This window comes from Nematostella vectensis, chromosome 3 (genome assembly GCF_932526225.1).
Source record: "Nematostella vectensis chromosome 3, jaNemVect1.1, whole genome shotgun sequence".
In the NCBI taxonomy this organism is placed as follows: Eukaryota; Metazoa; Cnidaria; class Anthozoa; order Actiniaria; family Edwardsiidae; genus Nematostella; species Nematostella vectensis.
In genome coordinates, this window is record NC_064036.1 from 18,089,997 (window position 1) to 18,114,189 (window position 24,193).

Genomic DNA, 24,193 nt, shown 5'->3' on the forward strand with positions numbered 1-24,193 from the left:
CCGGTTGGTCAACCCGCTACAGCGGCTTGGGGACCATAGTATACTATAGGAACTTGAAGGTTCTCAACCCGCTGTAACGGGTTGACACTCAACCTGCTACAGCGGGTTGGCTTCTAACCGGTTGGTCAACCCGCTACAGCGGCTTGGGGACCATAGTATACTATAGGAACTTGAAGGTTCTCAACCCGCTGTAACGGGTTGACACTCAACCTGCTACAGCGGGTTGGCTTCTAACCGGTTGGTCAACCCGCTACAGCGGCTTGGGGACCATAGTATACTATAGGAGCTTGAAGGTTCTCAACCCGCTGTAACGGGTTGACACTCAACCTGCTACAGCGGGTTGGCTTCTAACCGGTTCGTCAACCCGCTACAGCGGCTTGGGGACCATAGTATACTATAGAAACTTGAAGGTTCTCAACCCGCTGTAACGGGTTGACACTCAACCCGCTACAGCGGGTTGGCTTCTAACCGGTTGGTCAACCCGCTACAGCGGCTTAGGGACCATAGTATACTATAGGAACTTGAAGGTTGTCAACACGCTGTAACGGGTTGACACTCAACCCGCTACAGCGGGTTGGCTTCTAACCGGTTGGTCAACCCGCTACAGCGGCTTGCTTTTTTTTTGCCATTTTTGTGGTGCCATCTACAGAAAATAGTTTAAAACCGAGTCAGTTCACCCCGGCATAAATAAATCTGGCGTTAATTTTTTTGGTCACACAGCATTAAAACATTTGTATAAAATGCTTTATTTTTTATTATCACGTGTATTTAATTCACTTATCGTCACACAACATGCAAACCAACCTATGCATAATATGCCTTATTTTTTATTGTTACATTTTTTTGTATTTAGTATTAACTAAATAAACTTTTCAAGAAGAAGCGACAAAGACTTCTGAATCCCCTTTTCGCCTGGTCAGCTAGTACATGTCGCAGTAATCCGGGATATCAAAAACCCTGGGGTCTGGGCTCCCCTCGGTGAAAGTGTAATCGCGTTTGACTTGTAGAGTCGGTCTACCGTCGGTCCCGGGAAACTCCGCGCGATATGCTACAGGGTAGAACGTGGCGCTCGTTGATTGGCTAGTATAGAAATTCTCTGTACTGATTGGCTGGTCACTGGTGTGGCCGCCAGACTTCCACAACCAGCTCTGACAAGTCTGTCCGTCTATGGTCGCCATGCCGTGTTCTGTGTATTTGGTGGGGACCTAAGGAAGTACGCTTGAGTGGGCAGTGGTTGGTCAAGATCAAGGAAGGACGGGTCAAGGGAGGACGGGTCAAGGAAGGACGGGTCAAGGGAGGACGGGTCAAGGGAGGACGGGTCAAGGAAGGACGGGTCAAGGGAGGACAGGGGAACCATTATATGGCAAGACAAATTCAACCGAAATAGGGGGGGAGGGGTCAAAGGTGTGCGCTGCCCAAATAGAGTGCTTTTCAAAATCCCGTGCAACAAAATGTAATTGTCAAAGTGTAATAGTCAAGCCAGAACAAAAGAGAACAAAGACATTACAGTGTATTAGTACTAAATAAACTAAAAAGTATTTCACGGGTTATTGAAAACCACTGTATTTCTGTAACTGAAAAGCAGAGACAGCAGACAATGATTTCAGCTTCTATTTTTGAAAGGTTGCAAACTTTTTTCCATTTTCTTATTTAGAGGGGTGGGGGGGGTCATTGACCCACAGGCCTTGTGGTCCTACCTTCAAGTCCATTGGGTCCGTCAGAGTAGATATCGACTTCCTGACGCAAGACATTTTGGATGGGATGATTTCGTACTGAAAGAACAACATTGACGTGTATCATTTACGCAAGACATCTTGGATGGGGTGATTTCGTACTGAGAGAACAACATGGACGTGTATTATGTAAACACGTAAGGTATTTTAGTGTTCCTTATATTTATGTTCTACTACAGAAACAAAGGATGGGGGCTGTTTGGACGGAAATGATATTATGAATAAAAAGAACTAAAATCCATAGTAAAAAATAGGGGATAAGGCAAAGACCATTTTATACCACGCCTTGAAAGCCTATTTTGTCCTTCAAGTTTCTTCTCAGACTCTACCCCCTCCTTTAAGTACCTGGTCAAACCCGTCACCGTTTGGAAGCTCGATAAAGTACTCGTAGTTTGGGTAAGTACCTGGTCAAACCCGTCACCGTTTGGAAGCTCGATAAAGTACTCGTAGTTTGGGTAAGTACCTGGTCAAACCCGTCACCGTTTGGAAGCTCGATAAAGTACTCGTAGTTTGGGTAAGTACCTGGTCAAACCCGTCACCGTTTGGAAGTTCGATAAAGTACTCGTAGTTTGGGTAAGTACCTGGTCAAACCCGTCACCGTTTGGAAGCTCGATAAAGTACTCGTAGTTTGGGTCGTGAAACGGCCCGATCGTCACGTCATGTCGAAACTTGCCGTTCTCAGCATCTCGGTAAAAGGAATGATAGTTGTAGCTGGAATCAAACCCAACAAATATTGAATATTGGTAGGTAAATTTTTACCTCTAATTCATATTCATTGACACTAGAGACAGTATATACAAAAAACTTATGCTAAACATTCATCAAGTGATGTCACCGCGCCTTCTAACAGCAGCCAAATGATGTAACCGCGCCTTACTCATTACTATAACTCATCAAAATATGTAACCGCGCCTTACTCGTTATGTGGTCCCCCTGTGATGATCTCGTTGTACCCGGCTGCTTTGTACGTGTCTGGGAACGAGGGCGGGAGTGTGAACGTCCCACATGGCTTAATTCCTTGGTTATGCGTGGAACAAGGAATCCCCATGCACACGCACCTTTAGAGAACACAATAGGATTAGTATATTATATCCATGTTAGGACCCTTCACCCCCCAACCCAATAAAACAAACTAAAAACCCACCACGACCCATCCTCCTACCGGCCCTATTTTGTTTCTCCTCCGTGTTTTGTCCTATCTTGTCTTACCGTGTGTTCTTTGGACACGTCGCCGGGGTATCCTTTCCGTTGTAGCAGTGGTGGTAGCCTTTGAGGTCGTCTGTGCAGTATTCTCCATCAGGCTCGTCCGCACAATAGTCGGCGTGACAGGACACGAGCGCGCACGCGAGCAGTAGGAAAACTCCCGAGACCATCATAAGACGATTTCTAGGGGAAAAAGCGGACTTGTGAGTCACTTTCAAGTTAACAATTCGATCACCTTATCATCTCTCTATAAATATGAATATTTTACATTATTTGAGCCGTTCAGTTCACTGAGGTTGGGTCTCTGTATAATCGGTATGTTCAGGGCCGATTCGTCACAAACTTTGGGAGATTTTTTTTAAAACATTTTGGGTACCAGATTTAGTCACTTTCTAGGAGGTCTTCCAATTATCAGCAAGAAAAAACACCATTTTCGTTAATGATGTAATTAGCAGTTTTACCGACAATGAAAGAAAAAAAACTTTCGGCCCTACCTTGAGTTTGGTTCTGTTAATTTCTCCCTGGTTTGCGTCGAGTGAGAGTCTTTTCTCGATTGTCGCCTTTTATACTCGTAGTGTCTATCACAGTTTAGTCCGGTGATTCACAAAGTGCTAAAAAGCTACAATGTTTATCGATGTTTATCAATGTTTATCCACTGTAATCCCAAAAAGTCCCGTCACTAAGAGGGACTGTGATTCATGTCTTCTGATGCGTGAGGATCACGATGATGGGTGTAAAAACATTCACCCACAAACACAGATATTTTCCGAGATTATAAGAGGGCTAAAAGAAGGATTATACAAATTCGACGATAGACAAAATGCGGCTCTGCAGCAAGAGGGTTTGAGTAGAGAGAAACGACCATTAGAAAAGATGCAGTACCCCAAAAGAGCCAGCGCCTAAATTCCCGCGGTATAATTAAAAAGACATATCTACCCATGACTGTAGTCACACGACTGTGTAATCTTGGCACTAAAAATATTTCTAATGCAAAACATGTCAAAACATAAGGAGACAAGTTTTTTAAAAAAATCCTTTCAATGCCAGGCGAATATTAAAATCAATAATGGTAAATCGAGAGCGTGTAAACACATCTAAAGGCCAGTTTATACACTATAGAAATTGTATACACAACTAAAGGCCTGTTTTCACTAGCAACTTTTGTCGCGGGACACGGGCTGCGATCTTTGTGGCGATATTTTGGCACCCGAATCGAATGTTGAAACAGCCTTCTGAGCATGCTCCAAATTTTAGTGCAACAGGCGGGTAAAATTTAAAAGTCCAATAAACGCCACCGTTTCTATCCCGATAGAAGGCTGCATCCCACATGGAGGCCCATCCGAGCAATGCGGTCACAATCCTCGAGTCACATTAGGCAAGGAAACCATTTATATCATAATGTATTATTGTGCTTGATTTTGATGGGTCGAACCGAATATGCACCTAACTCAGTCGAACCAAAAGAGCATAAGATTGTTTTGGAAATAGGCAATAAGACAAATATATTATTTAAATGAGAAAATAATTGATTCAAATCCAAACCATGCAAAAAAAAAGAGCATGCAATCCACTTTATAGCGAATTTTCGGAAGTACGCAAATAATTTAAAATTGCATTATTAATCCTGCTTTGAAGGCACATACGTACCTGAAATGCGATTTATAGGTGTGCAATATATGTTTTGTTTTTATATGTACGTATAAAAACGTTCGTATATCTGCCCAGTATTTGACAAGAAACCAATGCGGGTGTATACAGAGAAAGTATGAACATTCTCACAAAAATTAGGCTTGTGACGAGGTCTAAAATCTTGTGACACTCTGCAGGTGAGTTGACAGCTCGGGAACCAGTTCTGATCTCCTGTCAGTCCAGGTTCTCTTCGAAATAAATACGACAATAGAAAAAAACTTGGTCGTTCGTTAAACTCCTACTTTTATAGCATAAAGCCACATCGTATCACATTTAACACAAAACATATACCTGGCCGATGAAGCGATGACTCATGCGTCTTCAATATGCCTATCATACCATACTACAAACGCGTCGATAACATTGATTTGATTTAAATACAGACGTGCAAACTCGCATGATTTCAAACACTCCGAACATGGGGCTCCCAATATAGACAATGAAAACTGAAGGGAAATATTTGAGGCGTAGTGTCACGCGGAAAATTGTTGCAGGGTGTCGGGATAAGAAAGTACTTGCCAAGCTGGAAATTAACGCAAGGTGACGTGTTTCGCTATTAACTTAATATTTTAGACAACTTAATCATTTTAGACAATGTACCACCAATTTGTGCCGGCAGTTAATGATACGTTTTTGTTTATATATAACAATTTCTTGAATCACTGTGTTGTATTTTTTTCGACGTCTCGGCAATGCTGCCTTCATCAGGACTAACGGCCGTACAGAGAAGCTTATTCTCTTGATAAGGAAATTATTGACGAAAACTTGAGCTCAAGTGGCACTTGTAACGGAAATTCCCTTTGTGTTTTGAACGCACAGTTTGAAGTATTAAGTTCAGAAAAAGTTACCAAAAGTACAAGTGCGAAACCACATTGTGGCACTTAGGTGCCTGCTGTCCCTAGCGGTTTAGCTGGAATGAGTACGGACACGAAGGGACTGTCTTTTAGCTCAATTCAACATTCTGAAGCGGAAAACAAATGAGTTTATGAGTTTATGGGCCACACGAACCAGCAAACAGTATGAACATTGAAACGCCACATTGATGACAAACATACTATATAGTCTTGTTGATGATACGGGCGCCCATGTTTCGGCAATTAATAAGTCTGTATGGGATCAGCTAACACATCAACCTTCTTTGGATAAAACAAATATAACAGCGATTACTACGGCCAGTGGGAAGCCTTAACACGTACATGACACTGTTTCAATTGATATCACACTAGATGGAAACAACTTTCCACTAACTGCTCATGTTATTGAAGATTTGACCTACCAATGTATCTTAGGAAGATATTTTTTACTGTCTCAGCAGGCTGATTTGAATTTTCAAAGGGAGTAAATTGGTCATCATTCTTCCGGAGATTTCCAACTTTCCTTTAGGGTGGGGGGAGGGGGGGGGGCAGAGGAATTTTCAGTAATTGCAAAACAGTATTTTGTCCTGCCCCTCCCCCCCCCCAATCAGAGACCTTAATCCCAGCAAAGAATGAGGGACCAGACCATACAAACACTGTAGGTTTGATAGAACAGAGAGAGGACCTCCCTGACAAATTTTCAATTGTAGGTGCTACAGAATTAGTCACTGTTTCAGAAGGAAATATGGTACCTATTCGTCTGCTTAATCCTACATCAGAAGGGGCTAAAATCTTTAAAAACACAAGACTTGCCTCCTTTTCAAAACTTGACAATCAAACTAAGACAACTGAGTTTCCAGGCAAACAAGATAAGACCTTTCATTCAAGTCACGCAACTTAAGGTCCAACCTTTGATACGTCACACCTTCCAGACATTTGACTTTGAGAAAAACAGACGGGGGTGCTCGACAGCAAAATCAATTTTAACCCTAAGGGCACTTAGGGCGTGACATGACGTCATTAACCACAATATTTGACTCGCCTAATTTATGACCAATTTCTACACCTATGGAGCTCCGCGCGCGTGCCTACGGGCGCGCTGGCTCCGCTATGACCAATTACTATATCTCTCTATGCCTACCGCGCAGGCTACGCTAATAAATGCCGTTTATTAGAAAGGGGCGTTCTTTACAAAATATGAAAATATAACAAATCCATTCAGGTGCAGTGGGGTTCTAGTCTCAGCCAGGATCACTTTAAATTATAGCTTGCGTAGCGACGAATGCAATGATTTAGCGGTGCAAGTATGCGGTAAACGGAAACGATAAGTAGGCCTTGTTATTCCTGGATGCTACATTGCGAGGACAAAACGAAAAAAATTGCTAACATTCTAAGCAATGAGATCAGGAACGTTAGAGAGCGGTATCCTCATTTTGGACTTGACATTGAACAAGACGCTACTCTCTTACCAGTGTTGATTAAGCAAGATGGCAATTAAATTAACATTTATATTTCCGGAATTCCTATGTCGTTTGTTTTAAAGCTGGCAGGGAAGGGAGCGAGGGAGGGGAGGGGGGCGTTTATTAGAGTGGGGCGTTTTTTTCAAAATTGTAAGCTTGTTATTGTAAGCAGAGGCGTTCTTTAGATAGGGGACGGCGTTTATTATGTGATTTACGGTAGTTATACACCTTTTTACTATACCTATGGAGTTCCGCGCGCGGACGCGTTGGCTCCGCTATTATCAGCACACATACAGTAAACACCACGTGCCTGCCACGTGCCACAAGTGCAACCTTAAAAAGAGGAATAATACGGAAAAAGAAACACTCAAAGTAAAAGTGGTAAAAAACTAAAAGGATCACTAAATCACAGGAACAGCTTCCTTCAGTCGGGGACATAACCAACTAAATGGCACGCACCAAGACAACCAAGTTCAGAGTACAAACAAGTCAATGGATTAATTACGTATGTATAACGGACACGATTTACAATCAAAAAAGAAAAAAAAAGACTTATATTCACCTAGAACTTTATAACCATAGGTAATTAGTTTAGTCCACCTCACCCAAGAGAGTAATTGGGGACAATTAACAGAGGATTGTCACGCGGGAAATTATTGCAGGGTGTCGGGATAAACTAGTACTTGACTAATACACTGTAATGTCTTTGTTCTCTTTTGTTCTGGCTTGACACTTTAACAATTTCATTTTGTTAATTATAAAAACCACTCTAATAACCTTGTAATCATTACGTAGATCACGGCAAGTCCAAGGGTAACTCACTTGGCAGTAAAGGTCTCTCGTTTTGGCTTGCCGTCATTAGACAGGCCTGTAGCCAGAATCAAAATTTCACCGAGGCAAAGCTAGCCACTGGATGATAAATCCAACAAAAGCAGGTGTTTATCTCATACTTTTCAATTGTGAAACACTAAACATCAAAATTTCAGCGAGGCGAGTGCCTCACGCTGGCTACGGCCCTGTTAGAGAGCATACAAAAGGGATGCGGTACGACACCCCAAAATCGTTTTAAAATTTACTTGTATGCTGTGACTCTGTGTAAAGCAGTTCTGTTACAGCGATCAAGTAAACCCTGTACTGTCCCCAAATGTCGTCCGTCGTTGTTACAGTAGTTTTTTTTTTATAAAGTCGCAAATACAGTGTGTCAAGATTACAAAAGGGTTGTTCATAAGGAAGGACCATACTGTATATACATTTTAGGGAAAATGAGTTTTTTTTCTGACTCTCAAGGAAGGGTGGGGGGGGGGGATAAAACTCATGGGAAAAAAAAAAATACTTAGCTCCCATACTATACTCCTTGGATCACCTAACAAATCATGGATTATGCTAAACGTGAATTTTCACGGGTTATTGACTAGTTTTTTCTTATTGACTAGACATTTTAAATTATTTTGGTGGTATTTACAAACGGGATCACTTGATGGGACACATATTTGTGTTAATGACTGCTTCAAGTGGGCAGAGTGACTGGATTATTGTTCAAACAGGTCGTTTCGTTATTTTTTTCCAAATGAAGACGACTCGGTATGAAAAGCGGGTTGTACAGAGAAAGAGCGAGCGACTCAGTCGAATTCCTTTCTGTTCCCGATAGGAGAACTTTATATTTGGGTTTTGGTCTTCTTATCATTTCAAGACGCCCCTTTTAGGGGTTAGATATGGCATACGGTATCAAATATATATATATGGATAGAGAAATTACTTATTTTGTTTGTAGCAACTGGTTTTATTGCACAGGAAAAATTATTGTTACTACATAGGAAGGTTTAAACTGCCAACTTATTAAAATTCACAGAACGAACCTAAAATTAATAATAGTTTTTTTTTTATTTCCTAAAAATATCAGGTTATTTAAAGATCGCTTTTATTGACAATTCACCCCACCTAATACTAAGCATTTTAAGAACAATTTTTGAAAGGTTGGCCTTGCCTCTGGATGTTGTGGTACATCTCCATGGTTGGCCCTGCCTTTTAATTAATGTTGTGGTACACTTCCATGGTTGGCCTTGCCTCTGGGTGTTGTGGTACATCTCCATGGTTGGCCTTGCCTCTGGATGTTGTGGTACATCTCCATGGTTGGCCTTGCCTCTGGATGTTGTGGTACACTTCCATGGTTGGCCTTGCCTCTGGATGTTGTGGTACACTTCCATGGTTGGCCTTGCCTCTGGGTGTTGTGGTACATCTCCATGGTTGGCCCTGCCTCTGGGTGTTGTGGTACATCTCCATGGTTGGCCTTGCTTCTGGATGTTGTGGTACATCTCCATGGTTGGCCCTGCCTCTGGATGTTGTGGTACACTTCCATGGTTGGCCTTGCCTCTGGGTGTTGTGGTACATCTCCATGGTTGGCCCTGCCTCTGGATGTTGTGGTACACTTCCATGGTTGGCCCTGCCTCTGGGTGTTGTGGTACATCTCCATGGTTGGCCTTGCCTCTGGATGTTGTGGTACATCTCCATGGTTGGCCTTGCCTCTGGATGTTGTGGTACATCTCCATGGTTGGCCTTGCCTCTGGATGTTGTGGTACATCTCCATGGTTGGCCCTGCCTCTGGATGTTGTGGTACAACCTTCATGAGATCTAGACTCATTTCAGAGAACTCATTTGAAGCAATAACAGATTTGATCCAAATCATGTAAAGACAAAAACAGTATCACCGAGGACTGACTAGCTTTTGCCTGTGTTCTAAGTCTAAGGATATCTGCTCCCTAGTCATCGTTTCTTGTGAAAACCAAGACTGCCATCGGGGCCACTGTAAAACACACACAGATAAAAATATCTCATTAGGACAAATTGGAACATTTACCGGTAACAAGCAATAGAAGCAGAGCTACTTAGAAACAGGGCTCAAATGAAAGCAGAACTGAGCTCACATATTTTTTAAACAATGGGGTGCTTGACTAAGTTAGTTAATAAAATAGAGTTTTAGACAAATAAAATGTTTGTTGACGAACAAAATCATACTAGATTCTTTGCATCAGTGACATGAAGTAACAGAAAATATCTGGTTCTTGAAAACTAAAACGGAGAGTAGGTTCTTTCCTACAAGGATTAATGTGATAAGAGAGGATCCCTTCTAAAAAAACGAAGTGTGTCTGCATGTTTTAAAACAGACTAAGACTTACAATGGCTGCCTGATCAAATTATCTGGTTTCTCTTCTGAAGAGGCTTGTAGCACATACGGCTTGAGGTCTCTGGGTGCGTCTAGTGCTTCTTTGAGGTCTAGTGATTCACTGCTGTCAGGACAGAGATAAAATGCACTTCAGTCTGATCAGACTGAGTGTGGGTAGCATTGAATAAGAAGCATGACATTCCCATAACTATTCCAAGGGGGTTAGTTTTGTATAAAAGCATGACATTCCCATAACTATTCCGAGAGGGTTAGCATTGTATAAAAGCATGACATTCCCATAACTATTCCAAAGGGGTTAGCATTGTATAAAAGCATGACATTCCCATAACTATTCCGAGAGGGTTAGCATTGTATAAAAGCATGACATTCCCATAACTATTCCAAGGGGGTTAGCATTGTATAAAAGCAAGACATTCCCATAACTATTCCAAGGGGGTTAGCATTGTATAAAAGCATGACATTCCCATAACTATTTCGAGAGGGTTAGCATTGTATAAAAGCATGACATTCCCATAACTATTCCAAGGGGGTTAGCATTGTATAAAAGCATGACATTCCCATAACTGTTCCGAGAGGGTTAGCATTGTATAAAAGCATGACATTCCCATAACTATTCCAAGGGGGTTAGCATTGTATAAAAGCATGACATTCCCATAACTATTCCAAGGGGGTTAGCATTGTATAAAAGCATGACATTCCCATAACTATTCCAAGGGGGTTAGCATTGTATAAAAGCATGACATTCCCATAACTATTCCAAAGGGGTTAGCATTGTATAAAAGCATGACATTCCCATAAGTTTTCCGAGAGGGTTAGCATTGTATAAAAGCATGACATTCCCATAACTATTCCGAGAGAGTTAGCATTGTATAAAAGCATGACATTCCCATAACTATTCCAAGGGGGTTAGCATTGTATAAAAGCATGACATTCCCATAACTATTCCGAGAGGGTTAGTTTTGTATAAAAGCATGACATTCCCATAACTATTCCGAGGGGGTTAGCATTGTATAAAAGCATGACATTCCCATAACTATTCCGAGAGGGTTAGCATTGTATCAAAGCATGACATTCCCATAACTATTCCAAGGGGGTTAGCATTGTATAAAAGCATGACATTCCCATAACTATTCCGAGAGGGTTAGCATTGTATAAAAGCATGACATTCCCATAACTATTCCAAGGGGGTTAGCATTGTATAAAAGCATGACATTCCCATAACTATTCCAAGGGGGTTAGCATTGTATAAAAGCATGACATTCCCATAACTATTCCAAGGGGGTTAGCATTGTATAAAAGCACGACATTCCCATAACTATTCCTAGGGGGTTAGCATTGTATAAAAGCACAACATTCCCATAACTATTCCAAGGGGGTTAGCATTGTATAAAAGCATGACATTCCCATAACTATTCCAAGGGGGTTAGCATTGTATAAAAGCATGACATTCCCATAACTATTCCGAGGGGGTTAGCATTGTATAAAAGCATGACATTCCCATAACTATTCTGACAGGAGTAGCATTGTACAATTTGGCCAAAGAGAGAAAAACACAGACCTGTCATCATTATCCTCACTTCCATCACAGGCAGAGCCAAGGATGCGTGCTCTGTCGAATAATCATCGAATAAACCCACATATTAAAAAATCTATATTAAAACCAATCCCTTGATATAAATGACAGCTATGTACAATACAGAGTATTAACAGCAGTTTGATACAAAGTAAAGATGGTATTACAGTATATCTAGTAATGGAACATTGTGAAGGCCCTAGAGGAAGCACACCAACAAACTTTGAACTGATGTTAACATCATGATCGCTTCTGCTAGGGACCTCACCTTGCCTCTGCGTACTGCGCCTGCCTCTCTGCAAGAGTCTTGTGGACTGGTTTCTCTGATTTGTTCTGTGTTGTCTGGTGTGACTCATTACCTGAGTCTGGTCTCTTGAGAATTCTAAGCTGTAAAATTCACAGAGCTTGATAAGTTTTTTTGTATGGTTTTTTTGTTGTTCAAAATTTTGGGACCTCTCTCTCTACATCGGCTTAAATCAATCAATCAATCTTTATTTAATGTTTGAATGTATATACAATAAGGGAAAAGCCAAAGCTGGAGGCTTAAAAGGCTTGGTCAGCAAAGTAAAATTATAACATATAATAGGACTTTTGATTACAATTTCAGCACACGAACACACACAAACACACACACATACCCACACACACACACACACACACACAAAAAAAATCATGACTACTAGTCTAAAATACTACTTGTCGTCTTGTTGCTTTGTAGTTTCTATTGCTAGAAAGAATAATTTACGGTTTTCGGTTCTTTTTGTAGTTGGAAGTGATAAGGGATTGGCGTAAGTGAAGGGGAATTGAATTCCAGAAATTGGGAGCTTGGGCTTTAATAAAGCAGTTATAGCTGCCAAACTTCTTGTACCTGTGGCTTGTATAGAGTTCTATTTGTATCCTCTTGTATCACAACTGTGGTCTTTATGGTGGCAGCTTCAATTTTTCTAATTTGGATAAATACATCAGGATTTCAATTACAACTGTTACTTGAATGTATTTCAATGGACTGAAGGTGTACATACTTTTGCTCTTGTTCTAATTGCTGCTTGCTTCTTTCTTCCATTCTTCTTTCCAACTCCTACACACACAAAAACGCCCCCGCGAGAGATCAGAAATGACAAAAGTAAAATGGCCAGTACAAACCACCACTAACAACAGCTCGGTAAACTAGATCATCCAAATCACAATGAGATTAAAATACATATTTCTAACAATCTTTAGGAGATCGCACTAACATATAAAAAAATAATCAAGAATTGTCAACAGTAAGTATAAGTTTAACAAGGCAATGGATCGATAGTGAGAAAGAGTTGTCACAAATTATGAGTAAAAAGTCATGATAAAACAAACGTTTAATGTATCTAAAAGGAAGATATAATTGTTCAGATGTTTATCCATGACTGTAACTAATCATAAAGCGCGTTGTTTACCCCCGAGTCGGCCATGTCCTCCCAACTGTCACCGATATCTTCATCGTCTTCATCCGCCGTATCCGCCATCTTGCTAGACGCTACCGGGCATGCTCGCCGCCGCTGACCTACTTTACAAATCACATGCAGGCGCAAGAAAGTTGTAAAATTTCCTGATTTTCATAGTCCATTCCTCATTTGTCCATATTACTAATAATCATGATCGCGATTGGTGTTCCACCTATGGAATGGCTCTGTCTTTAGCCATTCGCCGATTTGCTATTCCACGCGTTATTTCTGCCACATCATCACTGACAAGCCGAGCTTTCTCATCAGACAAGCCGCCGTTCTCCATCATGGCAAATCAACCGAACAATGGCGTCGATACCATCTCTAAAGGCTCAATCGAGGTATGTCGGATTATGGTTCCCGACGATGCAAATATCGCCGGTAATGTGCACGGGGGAACGACTCTCAAATTACTCGAAGAAGCGGGTTATATAATCGCGACCCGGCATTTGAACAAGAACCGTTCGCCAGATGCTCCCAAAAATGATTTTATAGCATCTTTGGCGAGAGTCGAAAGGACGGATTTCCTTCAGCCTCTGTTCATCGGTGAGGTTGCCCAAGTTCATGCTGATCTGAGTTATGCCTCTAAGCACTCACTGGAAGTTAAAGTGTCTGTCTGGGCAGAGAACCTGGTAACTGGCCAGAGGAGACTTGCCAACCGAGCAGCCTTGTGGTATGTACCCGTCAAATACTCAGGGAGGTCTGCCGATGAGCCGAGAGTCATCGGAGAGGTACCCCCTCTGAACTATGCCAGCGAAGCTGAGGAAGAACTTGGAAAAGCTAGGTATGAGGCTCAAAAGAAAGATCGGTTGCAGCGGCAAGAGCATCTTACAAACGTAAGTATGTAATACAGTGGAAGGAGAATGAGAGCTTATTTCATGTTTCCTATCTTTTGAGACTTAAATTAGATCAGCTTTTTTCATCAATGGTAGACACCAGTTTTGCATGGACATAAAGGGGAGAGGAGGGGCCTGTTACAATTTATGTACAGGCAGTCATAAGTAAAGCAGATATGCACCCGGAAATATTTAAGGTTTGTTATAACATATTTTTGCCTGCTTTGCAAACAAGCAAATATAGGTAACAGATATTCGAAGCCATCTTTGACCAGTTTAGCTCAAAATATGACCATTTTAATCTTGTTCTATAATAATTCATGGTATACCTTGTCAGGTCCCTTGTAACTGTGGTACAACAATGCCGTCCATGCACGATCAGTCGCAGCATACTGTCAGCGCATCCCAGTCCTCACTTATTCACTCCGTCCAGCCGTCAGATTGTGGATTCTATGGCTACTTGTATGGTGGTGTTGCCATGAAGATGATGGACGAGGTTGCAGGCATCACTGCTTTTCGTCATTGCAAAACTAATGTTGTCACTGCATCTATTGGTATGCTACACCTGGAAGAAGGGGGGGGGGAGGGGAGGGAGGTTATTGTACCCTGGAACCCCAGGGAAAGGGGGATGGTGATGAGTGCTATTGGTAAGCTACAACTGGAAGGAAGGAAGGGGGGAGGTTATTGTACCCTGGAACCTGAGGGAGTGGTAGGATTAGAATGGTGGATAGCATTTGGTTAGCTATACAAGGAAGGAAGGGGGGAGGTTATTGTACCCTGGAACCTGAGGGAGTGGTAGGATTAGAATGGTGGAGAGCATTTGGTTAGCTATACAAGGAAGGAAGGGGGAGGTTATTGTACCAAGGCACCCAAGGGAGAGAGCTATTGGTAAGCTACACCACGAAGGATCCAGCTCCATGTCAAATATATGAGAGGGGGAAAGGGGGAGGGGGCGGGAGTTGGAGGGGGGTTATTGATAGATATATGCATGTTGTTGTTTCTATGCAGCTCTCAGGGTGGAGGGGAATGTTGGCATGTAAGTACTGTAAATAAATGTAAATAGATGGGGTCAGAAAGGAATCTGTGTTAATGACATAGGTTGGATACATAAAGAAAATATAATGACGCTAAGATTTCTAATTTTTTTCAGATGCAATAGATTTTCATAAATTTGTCAAAGTGGGACACATCATCAACATGAATGGATTTGTTACATTTACTAGTTCACGGTCTATGGAGATTGAAGTTATATTGGATGCACAAGATTTAATGACAGGTAAGTGATATATTTCTCTGTTAAGGTTGGTTCTCACTTGGACAGAAGCGCAAGCGCAACACACACTTTTTCCCGATTCTCACTAGAACATAATTGAAGAGAACGAAACTGCTTGATTTTCTTGTGCTTGTGCTTATGTTTGACCGATTCTCACTTGTGTTGCGCTTCCATTTGCTCTTACGCTTGCCCTTGCGTCCTAGTGAAAACCTACCTTTAGTAGTATTTTTGAAAAGCATTGCTTTGCATTATTTGAAATTTGGCAAATTGGCAAATACAATACACTGCTTTCGAAAGCTGTCGGCATACGTAGATGCTGCAAAAAACTGTTGTAGTTTATCTGGTGGTGTGAATTTTACAGCACAGCGTCAACCATCATTGATATACTGCATTTAGAGCAAAATGCTGCAAGGACACAAGCAGTTAAAAACCATCGTACGTCATACATAGCGACACTAGCCACAGATAACTGTTAAGATTTTTTGTCAATATTTTTTAGACATGTCCTTTAAAGCAAGGAAGTTGGGAGAGGCCATGACAAGAATCCAGGCTGTTTTTTTATTTTGACTCCTTTAAAAAATTATTAGAGTGTGCTACAAACTTTGCAATAATCAAGGGCGGATACAAGGGGTGGGGGGTGGATTAGGTGGATATCCAACCAAAATCTCAGGTTAAAAAAGAAAACAAGAACAAAAAATAAATTGAATTGCTTATATTTAACATGTGTCTTATTTCCCTCCTCCTTAAAGGGACCTGCTTCCGCGCCTGCACTGCATTCTTCACATACGTGTCCCTGGATGCCAACCACAAGCCACAGCCGGTACCACAAATTATCTTGACCACAGAAGAAGAAAAGCAGAAATACGAAGAGGGCAAAAAGAGATATGAGGAAAGAAAGAAGCGCAGACTGAGTGCTCACTAGGGTAGAGAGACTTATGTACATTTGCTGTATTTGCTAGTAGGGTCATCTGGCCCCTTGGGTCCACTCTAACCACACCCCTACTGGCAAAAGACATGCATGTAACAACGACTTGACCTTTTTATTCCTTTTGTCCTATTTATATACCAAACAAGTGGTGCTTTACCATTGATTTTTTTACTAAGGTAAGGTTGAAGATCAGCCATCATCAGGATTTTAGGCTCCCAAAAAATCATGAAAAGCACCCATTTGCATGGGCTAATTGAAATAAGTAACCAAGTATCAAACAGCACAGGCCCTTTAGCCATCAGGAGGTTCACAAGAATTATTCCACGTGACACAAAGGTTCACTCAAATAGAAAAACATTGAGAGCAAAGCCTGTTGTGAATCAGCTACACTTATTGCGGTTGGTAATTTAGGGTTATTATTGCAAGAATTATTGAATTTTAACTTTAAATTATCAGCAAAGAAGAGGCAGAGATAGGTTAAAGACATTAGAGACTTGTGATGATACATAATACTATTTGATAAATGAGATATAAATACATTTAACCCACTGTTTGTGTCTCAAACTTAGTATAATTTTAGTTTCAGAGCCCATGCAACATCATTGGACTATGGAAAATAAGGCTAGGGTTTGTGTCACAAAATAAGTATCGTTTTGCAGTAGGGGGTCTAAAGGGAGGGTTTAGGGGGCCATATGTAACAAAAACAATTACCCCTTCCCTCCTTTGTCACTGAGCCAAACCCCCCCCTTTAGCGAAAAGCTAGATCCGCCCCTGTTTTGAATGTATAAATGTGGACGTAATGACATTGGTAGATGATCATAATGATATCAGTGGATGGTGGTGATATTGATAGATGACGATGATATTGATGATGGGTGATGATGATATTGGTGGATAATGATGATATTGATGGATGATGGTGATATTGATGGGTGATGATGATATTGATAGATGATGGTGATATTGATGGGTGATGATGATATTATTGGATGACGATGATATTGATGGGTGATGATGACATTGATAGATTATGGTGATATTGATGGATGATGATGATATTGATGGGTGACGATGATATTGATGGGTGATGATGATATTGATGGATGATGATATTGATAGATGACGATGATATTGATGGGTGATGATGACATTGATAGATGATATTGATGGATGATGGTGATATTGATAGATAATGATGATATTGATGGATGATGGTGATATTGATGGATGATGATGATATTGATGGATGATGATGATATTGATGGATGATGATGATATTGATGGGCGATGATGATATTGATGGATGATGATGATATTGATGGGTGACGATGATATTGATGGGTGATGATGATATTGATGGATGATGATATTGATAGATGACGATGAAATTGATTTATGATGATGATATTGATTATGGAAGATGATGATGATATTGATAGATGATGATGATATTGATGGATGATGATGATATTGATAGATAATGATGATATTGATGGGTGATGATGATATTGATGGATGATGATGATATTGGTGGATGATGATGATATTGATGGGTGATGATGATATTGATGGGTGATGATGATATTGATGGGTGATGATGATATTGATGGGTGATGATATTGATTTATGATGATGATATTGATGGGTGATGATGACATTGATAGATTATGGTGATATTGATGGATGATGATGATATTGATGGATGATGGTGATATTGATGGGTGATGATGATATTGATGGGTGATGATGATATTGGTGGGTGATGATGATATTGATGGGTGATGATGATATTGATAGATAATGATGATATTGATGGGTGATGATGATATTGATAGATGATGATGATATTGGTGGATGATGATGATATTGATGGGTGATGATGATATTGATGGGTGATGATGATATTGATGGGTGATGATGATATTGATGGGTGATGATATTGATTTATGATGATGATATTGATGGGTGATGATGACATTGATAGATTATGGTGATATTGATGGATGATGATGATATTGATGGATGATGGTGATATTGATGGATGATGATGATATTGATGGGTGATGATGATATTGGTGGATGATGGTGATATTGATGGGTGATGATGATATTGATGGATGATGATGATATTAATAGATGACGATGATATTGATTTATGATGATGATATTGATGGATAATGATGATATTGATGGATAATGATGATATTGATGGATGATGATGATATTGATGGATGATGATGATATTGGTGGATAATGATGATATTGATGGATAATGATGATATTGATGGATAAAGATGATATTGGTGGATGATGGTGATATTGATGGGTGATGATGATATTGATGGATGATGATGATATTAATAGATGACGATGATATTGATTTATGATGATGATATTGATAGATGATGATATTGATGGATAATGATGATATTGATGGATAATGATGATATTGATGGGTGATGATGATATTGATGGGTGATGATGATATTGATGGATGATGATGATATTGATGGATGATGATGATATTGGTGGATGATGATGATATTAATAGATGACGATGATATTGATAGATAATGGTGATATTGATGGATAATGGTGATATTGATGGGTGATGATGATATTTAGTAAATAAACCCCTTCTGGCGGCTGGGATATCGGCGGATAATGTCCAAGGATGAGAAATGGTACGAAATATAAACAGTTGGCCGAGAAGCGAAGCCTCGAGGGCAACTGTGAAATTTTGATTATCCGCCGATATCAAAGTGAGCCAAAGAAGGGGTTTATTTATTTTATATCCCAGTGACTACACTTGAAATGCGAAAAGAATAAAAAAGCCCAAACTGTCGCGATCTCGTACCAGAACAATGAATACAATACACCAAAAACTGGAAATCGACCCTGCCACAGACCCTGGCAGAGTCGATTTCCAGTTTTTGGTGTATTGGAAATGCGAAAAGTGTATTCTGCGCGCGCTGACGTGCACTGGAATTTTTGCCATTCGCGAAAGATAACAATCCATGCAACAATTTTTTTTCATTAGAACAAAAACTACAAGCTCAAAACTTGCATTCCAACTGATGGATTTACACCTAGACTTTTTATTGTTTTGCTGAGAGCTGGAATAGAAATTGAAGCAAAAGTTTTCAATTTTGAAATGTCTTCTGCGCGCGCTGACGTGCACGGGAATGACGCCACGAGCGCGCTCTGTTGTAAAGTTCTTTGTCTTTGCTTTTTCTTTCCCGTTTCAGGATAAATTCTAAAAAAATACATTAATGATAGTTCTATGAAAGAAATGAAACATTCTTTCTGTGCCTCCATAGCGTTTTGAAAACCATGGTGTTTGTTGAGGAGTTATTGAGCAGACGAAAAGCGAGTTTTGACTGCACAAAAAAAGGTTCACAGGACAGATATCACTTTGCCTGGACGTTATCGACTGATATTTGTCCTGTGAAAATGTGCACGTGACCCGTATTGATTAATGAGCGCGCGTGAAAATTCATCACTGGGATATAATGGTGAATAATGATATTGATGGATAATGGTATAATACACCAAAAACTGGAAATCGACTCAAACCAAATTTTCGTCTTTAATAAGACTTCTTCAGGGCAGACTGAAGAAGGTGAATCGTTACGATCGTTACAATCGTTACATCTATCACACGTAGAGATGTGTACATTCTTTTTATCCATAGCGCGCGCTATTCTAGAAAATGCGCGTTTTTATCAGTTGTAATGTTTTTGCGTCTCGCGCCACTATTCTGATGTAAATAAGCTTGTAACGATTCACCTTATTCAGTCTGCCCTGAAGAAGTCTTATTAAAGATGAAAATTTGGCAGAGTCTATTTCCAGTTTTTGGTGTATTGTATTCATTGTTCTGGTACGAGATCGCGACAGTTTGGGCTTTTTGATTCTATTCGATGGATAATGGTGATATTGATAGATAATGATGATATTGATGGATGATGATGATATTGATGATGGATAATGATGATATTGATGATGGATAATGATGATATTGATGATGGATAATGATGATATTGATGATGGATAATGATGATATTGATGATGGATAATGATGATATTGATGGATGACGATGATATTGATGGCTGATGATGATATTGGTGGATGATGATGATATTGATGGGTGATGATGATATTGATGGGTGATGATGATATTGATGGATGATGATGATATTGATGGATGATGATGATATTGATGGCTGATGATGATATTGATGGCTGATGATGATATTGATGGCTGATGATGATATTGATGGCTGATGATGATATTGATGGGCGATGATGATATTGATGGGCGATGATGATATTGATGGGCGATGATGATATTGATGGGCGATGATGATATTGATGGATGATGATGATATTGATGGATGATGATGATATTGGTGGATGATGATGATATTGATGGATAATAGTGATATTGATGGGCGATGATGATAATGGTATCGGTGAATATGCCAGTCAGAGCATGCTAACCATAGCCATATGATAAATCACGGGATTCAATACTGTTTGAATTTATTCACTGAAAATCGTACAGTCTACAAGAATTCATTTAAATTTCGTCACTGTCTGGCTTGTTGTCCTTGAGGCACTTCATGAATGCTGTTCTACAGGCCAATCTCTTCTTCCTGTCCTCGCCAGCCTGCTTCATGCAGGTGGCAGCAAGAGCTGATAATGGACCGTTGAGGTCTTACCACAAATGGCGGTGGGATTGGACGATTCTTGAAGAGACACTTCTTGAAGCTTGCCACGCACTTAAGTTTCCCCGCAACATCAGAAGAGCCGTTCAGACAGAGACGCAAATCCTGCTTGCATTTTTCCTGTAAACATTACACTTCATTAAATGAATGCTGATAACGTTCTATGACGAGGCAATTGAGGCATATGTATTCTAGGTAAAGCACGAACACGTTTAGGCATGGCAACATTGCGAATTGCAAACTGTGCTAAAATTAACTGTACGCTAGTAATAGAGCCAATAAGCTCACCACAAAGGCAGGTTTGGTTGGGCGGGCTGCATCTTGGATGTCCTCAAGTTCCTCGTCACTGTCTGGCTTGTTGTCCTTGACGCACTTCATGAATGCTGTTCTACAGGCAAATCTCTCCTTGCTGTCCTTGCTAGCCTGCTTCATGCAGATGGCAGCAAGAGCCTTGCACTTTTGCTGAAACGCACACAAAGATTTGTCAGAAGACCGATTATACTAAACAACTTCTAAACATTTGTATTTATTATAAATCCCAGTTTGGACGCAGATGTGTTTCAGGCGAAGAGAGTCGCTAATGGCATAAAGTGTGCTAGTCTCTTATATACATTTGTTTTCGTAGGCATCTATCAGGGATATGATCATGATGGTTGTGGCTAGCTGCTTCCACGGATGGCAACATTGGCAAAGCTTATGATAATGTTGATGATGGTTGCTGGGGTTGATGACGATGATGATGGTGCTGGTGGTGATTTCATGAAGGTGATGATGATGATGCTGGTGATGGTGAGATATGGTGGTGGTGATGATTGTTATGATGATGATGGCGATGATGATGATGATGATGATAATGGACCGTTAAACTCTTACCATAAATGGCGGTGGGGTTGGACGATTCTCGAAAAGACACTTCTTGAAGCTTGCCACGCACTTAAGTTTCCCCGCAACATCAAAAGAGCCGTTCAGACAGAGACGCAAATCCTGCTTGCATTTTTCCTGTAAACATTACACTTCATTCAATGAATGTTGGTAACTTTCTATGACGAGTAAATTCAGGCATATGTATTCTAGGTAGAGTACGAACATGTTTAAGCATGGCAAGATTGCGAATTGCAAACTGTGCTAAAATGAACTTTACGCTACTGATCGAGCCAATAAGCTCACCAAAAAGGCAGGTTTGGTTGGGCGGGCTGTATCTTCGATGTCCTCAAGTTTCTCGTCACTGTCTGGCTGGTTGTCCTTGAGGCACTTCATGAATGCTGTTCTACAGGCAAATCTCTCCTTGCTGTCCTTGCTAGCCTGCTTCATGCAGATGGCAGCAAGAGCCTTGCACTTTTGCTGAAAAGAACACGGATTTAAATGAACAGTACTTTACAAGGTTAAACTATACTTATCACTTATAATTTTGCTGAATCATAAAGTCATTCTTTTGCCTCATACTCTATCGCCCTGTCGCCCGAGCAGTCTACCCATGTGATGTATATAACCGGGACTGGAGACGAAACGCTACGTAAACTTGATGGACTTACCAAAAAGGGTCGGTTCTCAAACATGCACTTTTTGAATTGGTAGAAGCACTTGAATTTGTCTTGAACACCGCTGGAGCCATTCAGGCAATTTTTCAGCTCCATTTGACACTTGGCCTACAATCGCACAGTATCGTAATGGTAGTAACGAGGTAAATGGAATCGAGAATATACCAATTTCAAGTTTCAAGAAATTTAAGTCAAAACAAAAGTCCTGTAAATACAATAAGATAATCGTCAGAAAAAACGCTTGTCTTACGAGTATTGCCAAGATCTCACCTGCCTCCCTAAACAGAGACACCTTTTTCGAAAAGTTTAAATCGTCCCTTTGTCACTTACCACATGGGCTGGCATCGTGGGTCTGGGACGGTAGGATGGCCTGGGTTGATTGTCACTCACGCACTTCCGGTAAGCTTCGTAACACTTCTTTCGGTCAGCGGCGTCACTAGTTCCGTTCATGCACACTCGGAAATCCATCCTGCATTTGCTCTGTCAAATAAGTGAAGAAACCACAGTCAAGAGCAATCGCTTCTTCTTTGATACAGTAAACATGCAAAATACTGTATTTTCAATCAAACCTTATTCAACTCGATAAAAATTAAAAAAAAATGTATCTTCCCTTGAGTACTAGCGGTAAATGTTAAGTGAAAGGGTTCGCTGAAACGGGGGAGGAGGTTGTCTAAGGAAATCCGTTCTTACGCCCAATATTACTTCCTTTGCTGGAAGCTAAATTAGATCCTGAGGGAGCCCTGATTAAGGTGTGAGTAGGTTATAACAAAGGGAAGTTGGATGTACATAGATATTCGAGTTGTAAATGTCCTTCCCACGCCCTCATCTTTTAAATATCCCGTCCGGGAGCCCAAACCTCTTTATGGATCACGAGAGAGATAGGTATTCCACAGGCTTACCATATCCTCATCTTCCATCAACATCTCGTCGATCTCGTCTTCGGCTCTGAGAAGAGCGACCCAAGAAGCCAGCAGCAAGCAGACCAGAACAGACCTCATCTTGATTTAGTTCCACTGCGGTTGATGGTGATGCTGGACTGAGTGACCGCCTTATATACCACCACTTGACCTGGATTCCACGTGTCTTACGGCAATTAGCCGACTGCTGAGCTAATAAACACTGAGTATGTCACTTATGTCCAGAAATGGACTGAGATTCGTTTTTTTAAGGATTCTGTAACTGTGTTTACGATTTTTAGGGTTTCTCTAGTTTGTTGGATCTTTTAACTCTTATGACGGATTTGTAGGATTCTCTGTAACCCACTGACGCATTTTTAGGATTCTTCGGATTTTTGGGATGCTATAACCTTTTGACGGATTTGTCGAATTTCTAGGATTCTTTGAATTTTTGGGATTCTGTAACCCACTTACGGATTTGTCGGATTTTTAGGATTCTGTAACCCACTTACGGATTTGTCGGATTTTTAGGATTCTGTAGCCCACTAACGGATTTGTCGGATTTTTAGGATTCTTTGGATTTTTAGGATTCTGTAGCCCACTAACGGATTTGTAGGATTCTGTAACACACTCACGGATTCTTAGGATTTTAGTTTTATGTATGTACCCTGTGTAGAAAGTATAGTCAGGTTACGTAATATAAGTCTACCCTTCGGATTTGTCTGAATTTTCGAATTCTTCGGGTTTTTAGGATTCTGTAACCCTTGTGTAGGATTTTTAGGATTTTAGTTTTATGTATGTATTTCCCGTGTGTATCCGTGTG

General features: G+C 40.6%; 4 protein-coding genes across 7 annotated transcripts; 1 reads left to right on the forward strand and 3 right to left on the reverse strand.

The window, feature by feature from the left end:
• Positions 1-730: 730 nt before the first annotated feature.
• Positions 731-5,050, reverse strand: LOC116616257. Of its 3 annotated transcripts, none has more exons than XM_048725085.1 (7): positions 4,917-4,935; positions 3,431-3,555; positions 2,943-3,119; positions 2,651-2,791; positions 2,315-2,444; positions 1,698-1,772; positions 731-1,205 (listed from the first exon to the last, which is right to left on the reverse strand). In XM_048725085.1, exons 3-7 carry the CDS (start codon positions 3,107-3,109, stop codon positions 921-923), a joined length of 798 nt encoding a protein of 265 aa, XP_048581042.1. In that variant the 5' UTR covers positions 3,110-3,119; positions 3,431-3,555; positions 4,917-4,935; the 3' UTR covers positions 731-920. The 3 variants fall into 3 exon arrangements, with proteins under 3 accessions (XP_048581042.1, XP_032234207.1, XP_032234208.1); XM_032378316.2 differs by lacking the exon at positions 4,917-4,935 and adding an exon at positions 4,584-4,704; XM_032378317.2 differs by lacking the exon at positions 3,431-3,555 and having other exon boundaries at positions 4,917-5,050.
• Positions 5,051-8,698: 3,648 nt separating this feature from the next.
• Positions 8,699-13,251, reverse strand: LOC5509387 (SUZ domain-containing protein 1). Of its 2 annotated transcripts, XM_032378300.2 has the most exons (7): positions 13,124-13,251; positions 12,716-12,771; positions 12,562-12,637; positions 11,962-12,080; positions 11,679-11,729; positions 10,113-10,223; positions 8,699-9,739 (listed from the first exon to the last, which is right to left on the reverse strand). In XM_032378300.2, exons 1-7 carry the CDS (start codon positions 13,190-13,192, stop codon positions 9,700-9,702), a joined length of 522 nt encoding a protein of 173 aa, XP_032234191.2. In that variant the 5' UTR covers positions 13,193-13,251; the 3' UTR covers positions 8,699-9,699. The 2 variants fall into 2 exon arrangements, with proteins under 2 accessions (XP_032234191.2, XP_032234192.2); XM_032378301.2 differs by lacking the exon at positions 11,679-11,729.
• A 99-nt stretch (positions 13,252-13,350) lies between these two features.
• Positions 13,351-16,757, forward strand: LOC5509371 (cytosolic acyl coenzyme A thioester hydrolase). Its single transcript, XM_032378297.2, has 4 exons — positions 13,351-14,007; positions 14,345-14,561; positions 15,158-15,283; positions 16,030-16,757. Exons 1-4 carry the CDS (start codon positions 13,351-13,353, stop codon positions 16,200-16,202), a joined length of 1,173 nt encoding a protein of 390 aa, XP_032234188.1. The 3' UTR covers positions 16,203-16,757.
• Positions 16,758-20,734: 3,977 nt separating this feature from the next.
• Positions 20,735-23,715, reverse strand: LOC5509370. Its single transcript, XM_001629834.3, has 7 exons — positions 23,374-23,715; positions 22,805-22,954; positions 22,469-22,582; positions 22,104-22,277; positions 21,810-21,935; positions 21,225-21,398; positions 20,735-21,056 (listed from the first exon to the last, which is right to left on the reverse strand). The coding sequence occupies exons 1-7, from the start codon at positions 23,470-23,472 to the stop codon at positions 20,844-20,846; spliced, it is 1,050 nt and encodes a 349-aa protein (XP_001629884.2). The 5' UTR covers positions 23,473-23,715; the 3' UTR covers positions 20,735-20,843.
• Between the last annotated feature and the right edge of the window lie 478 nt (positions 23,716-24,193).

Coding starts and splice junctions, on each gene's coding strand:
- LOC5509387 (XM_032378300.2), bottom strand. CDS start 13,192: ATGGCGGATACGGCGGATGAAGACGATGAAGATATCGGTGACAGTTGG. Junction 12,772..13,123: donor AGGACATGGCCGACTCGGGG/GTAAACAACGCG, acceptor TTGTGTGTGTAG/GAGTTGGAAAGAAGAATGGA. Junction 11,730..11,961: donor GCGCAGTACGCAGAGGCAAG/GTGAGGTCCCTA, acceptor ATTATTCGACAG/AGCACGCATCCTTGGCTCTG.
- LOC5509370 (XM_001629834.3), bottom strand. CDS start 23,472: ATGAGGTCTGTTCTGGTCTGCTTGCTGCTGGCTTCTTGGGTCGCTCTT. Junction 22,955..23,373: donor TGATGGAAGATGAGGATATG/GTAAGCCTGTGG, acceptor CTTATTTGACAG/AGCAAATGCAGGATGGATTT. Junction 22,278..22,468: donor TTGAGAACCGACCCTTTTTG/GTAAGTCCATCA, acceptor TGTTCTTTTCAG/CAAAAGTGCAAGGCTCTTGC.
- LOC5509371 (XM_032378297.2), top strand. CDS start 13,351: ATGGCTCTGTCTTTAGCCATTCGCCGATTTGCTATTCCACGCGTTATT. Junction 14,562..15,157: donor TGTTGTCACTGCATCTATTG/GTATGCTACACC, acceptor AATTTTTTTCAG/ATGCAATAGATTTTCATAAA. Junction 15,284..16,029: donor TGCACAAGATTTAATGACAG/GTAAGTGATATA, acceptor TCCTCCTTAAAG/GGACCTGCTTCCGCGCCTGC.
- LOC116616257 (XM_032378317.2), bottom strand. CDS start 3,109: ATGATGGTCTCGGGAGTTTTCCTACTGCTCGCGTGCGCGCTCGTGTCC. Junction 2,792..2,942: donor ACGTGTCCAAAGAACACACG/GTAAGACAAGAT, acceptor TGTTCTCTAAAG/GTGCGTGTGCATGGGGATTC. Junction 2,445..2,650: donor ACAGGGGGACCACATAACGA/GTAAGGCGCGGT, acceptor GTTTGATTCCAG/CTACAACTATCATTCCTTTT.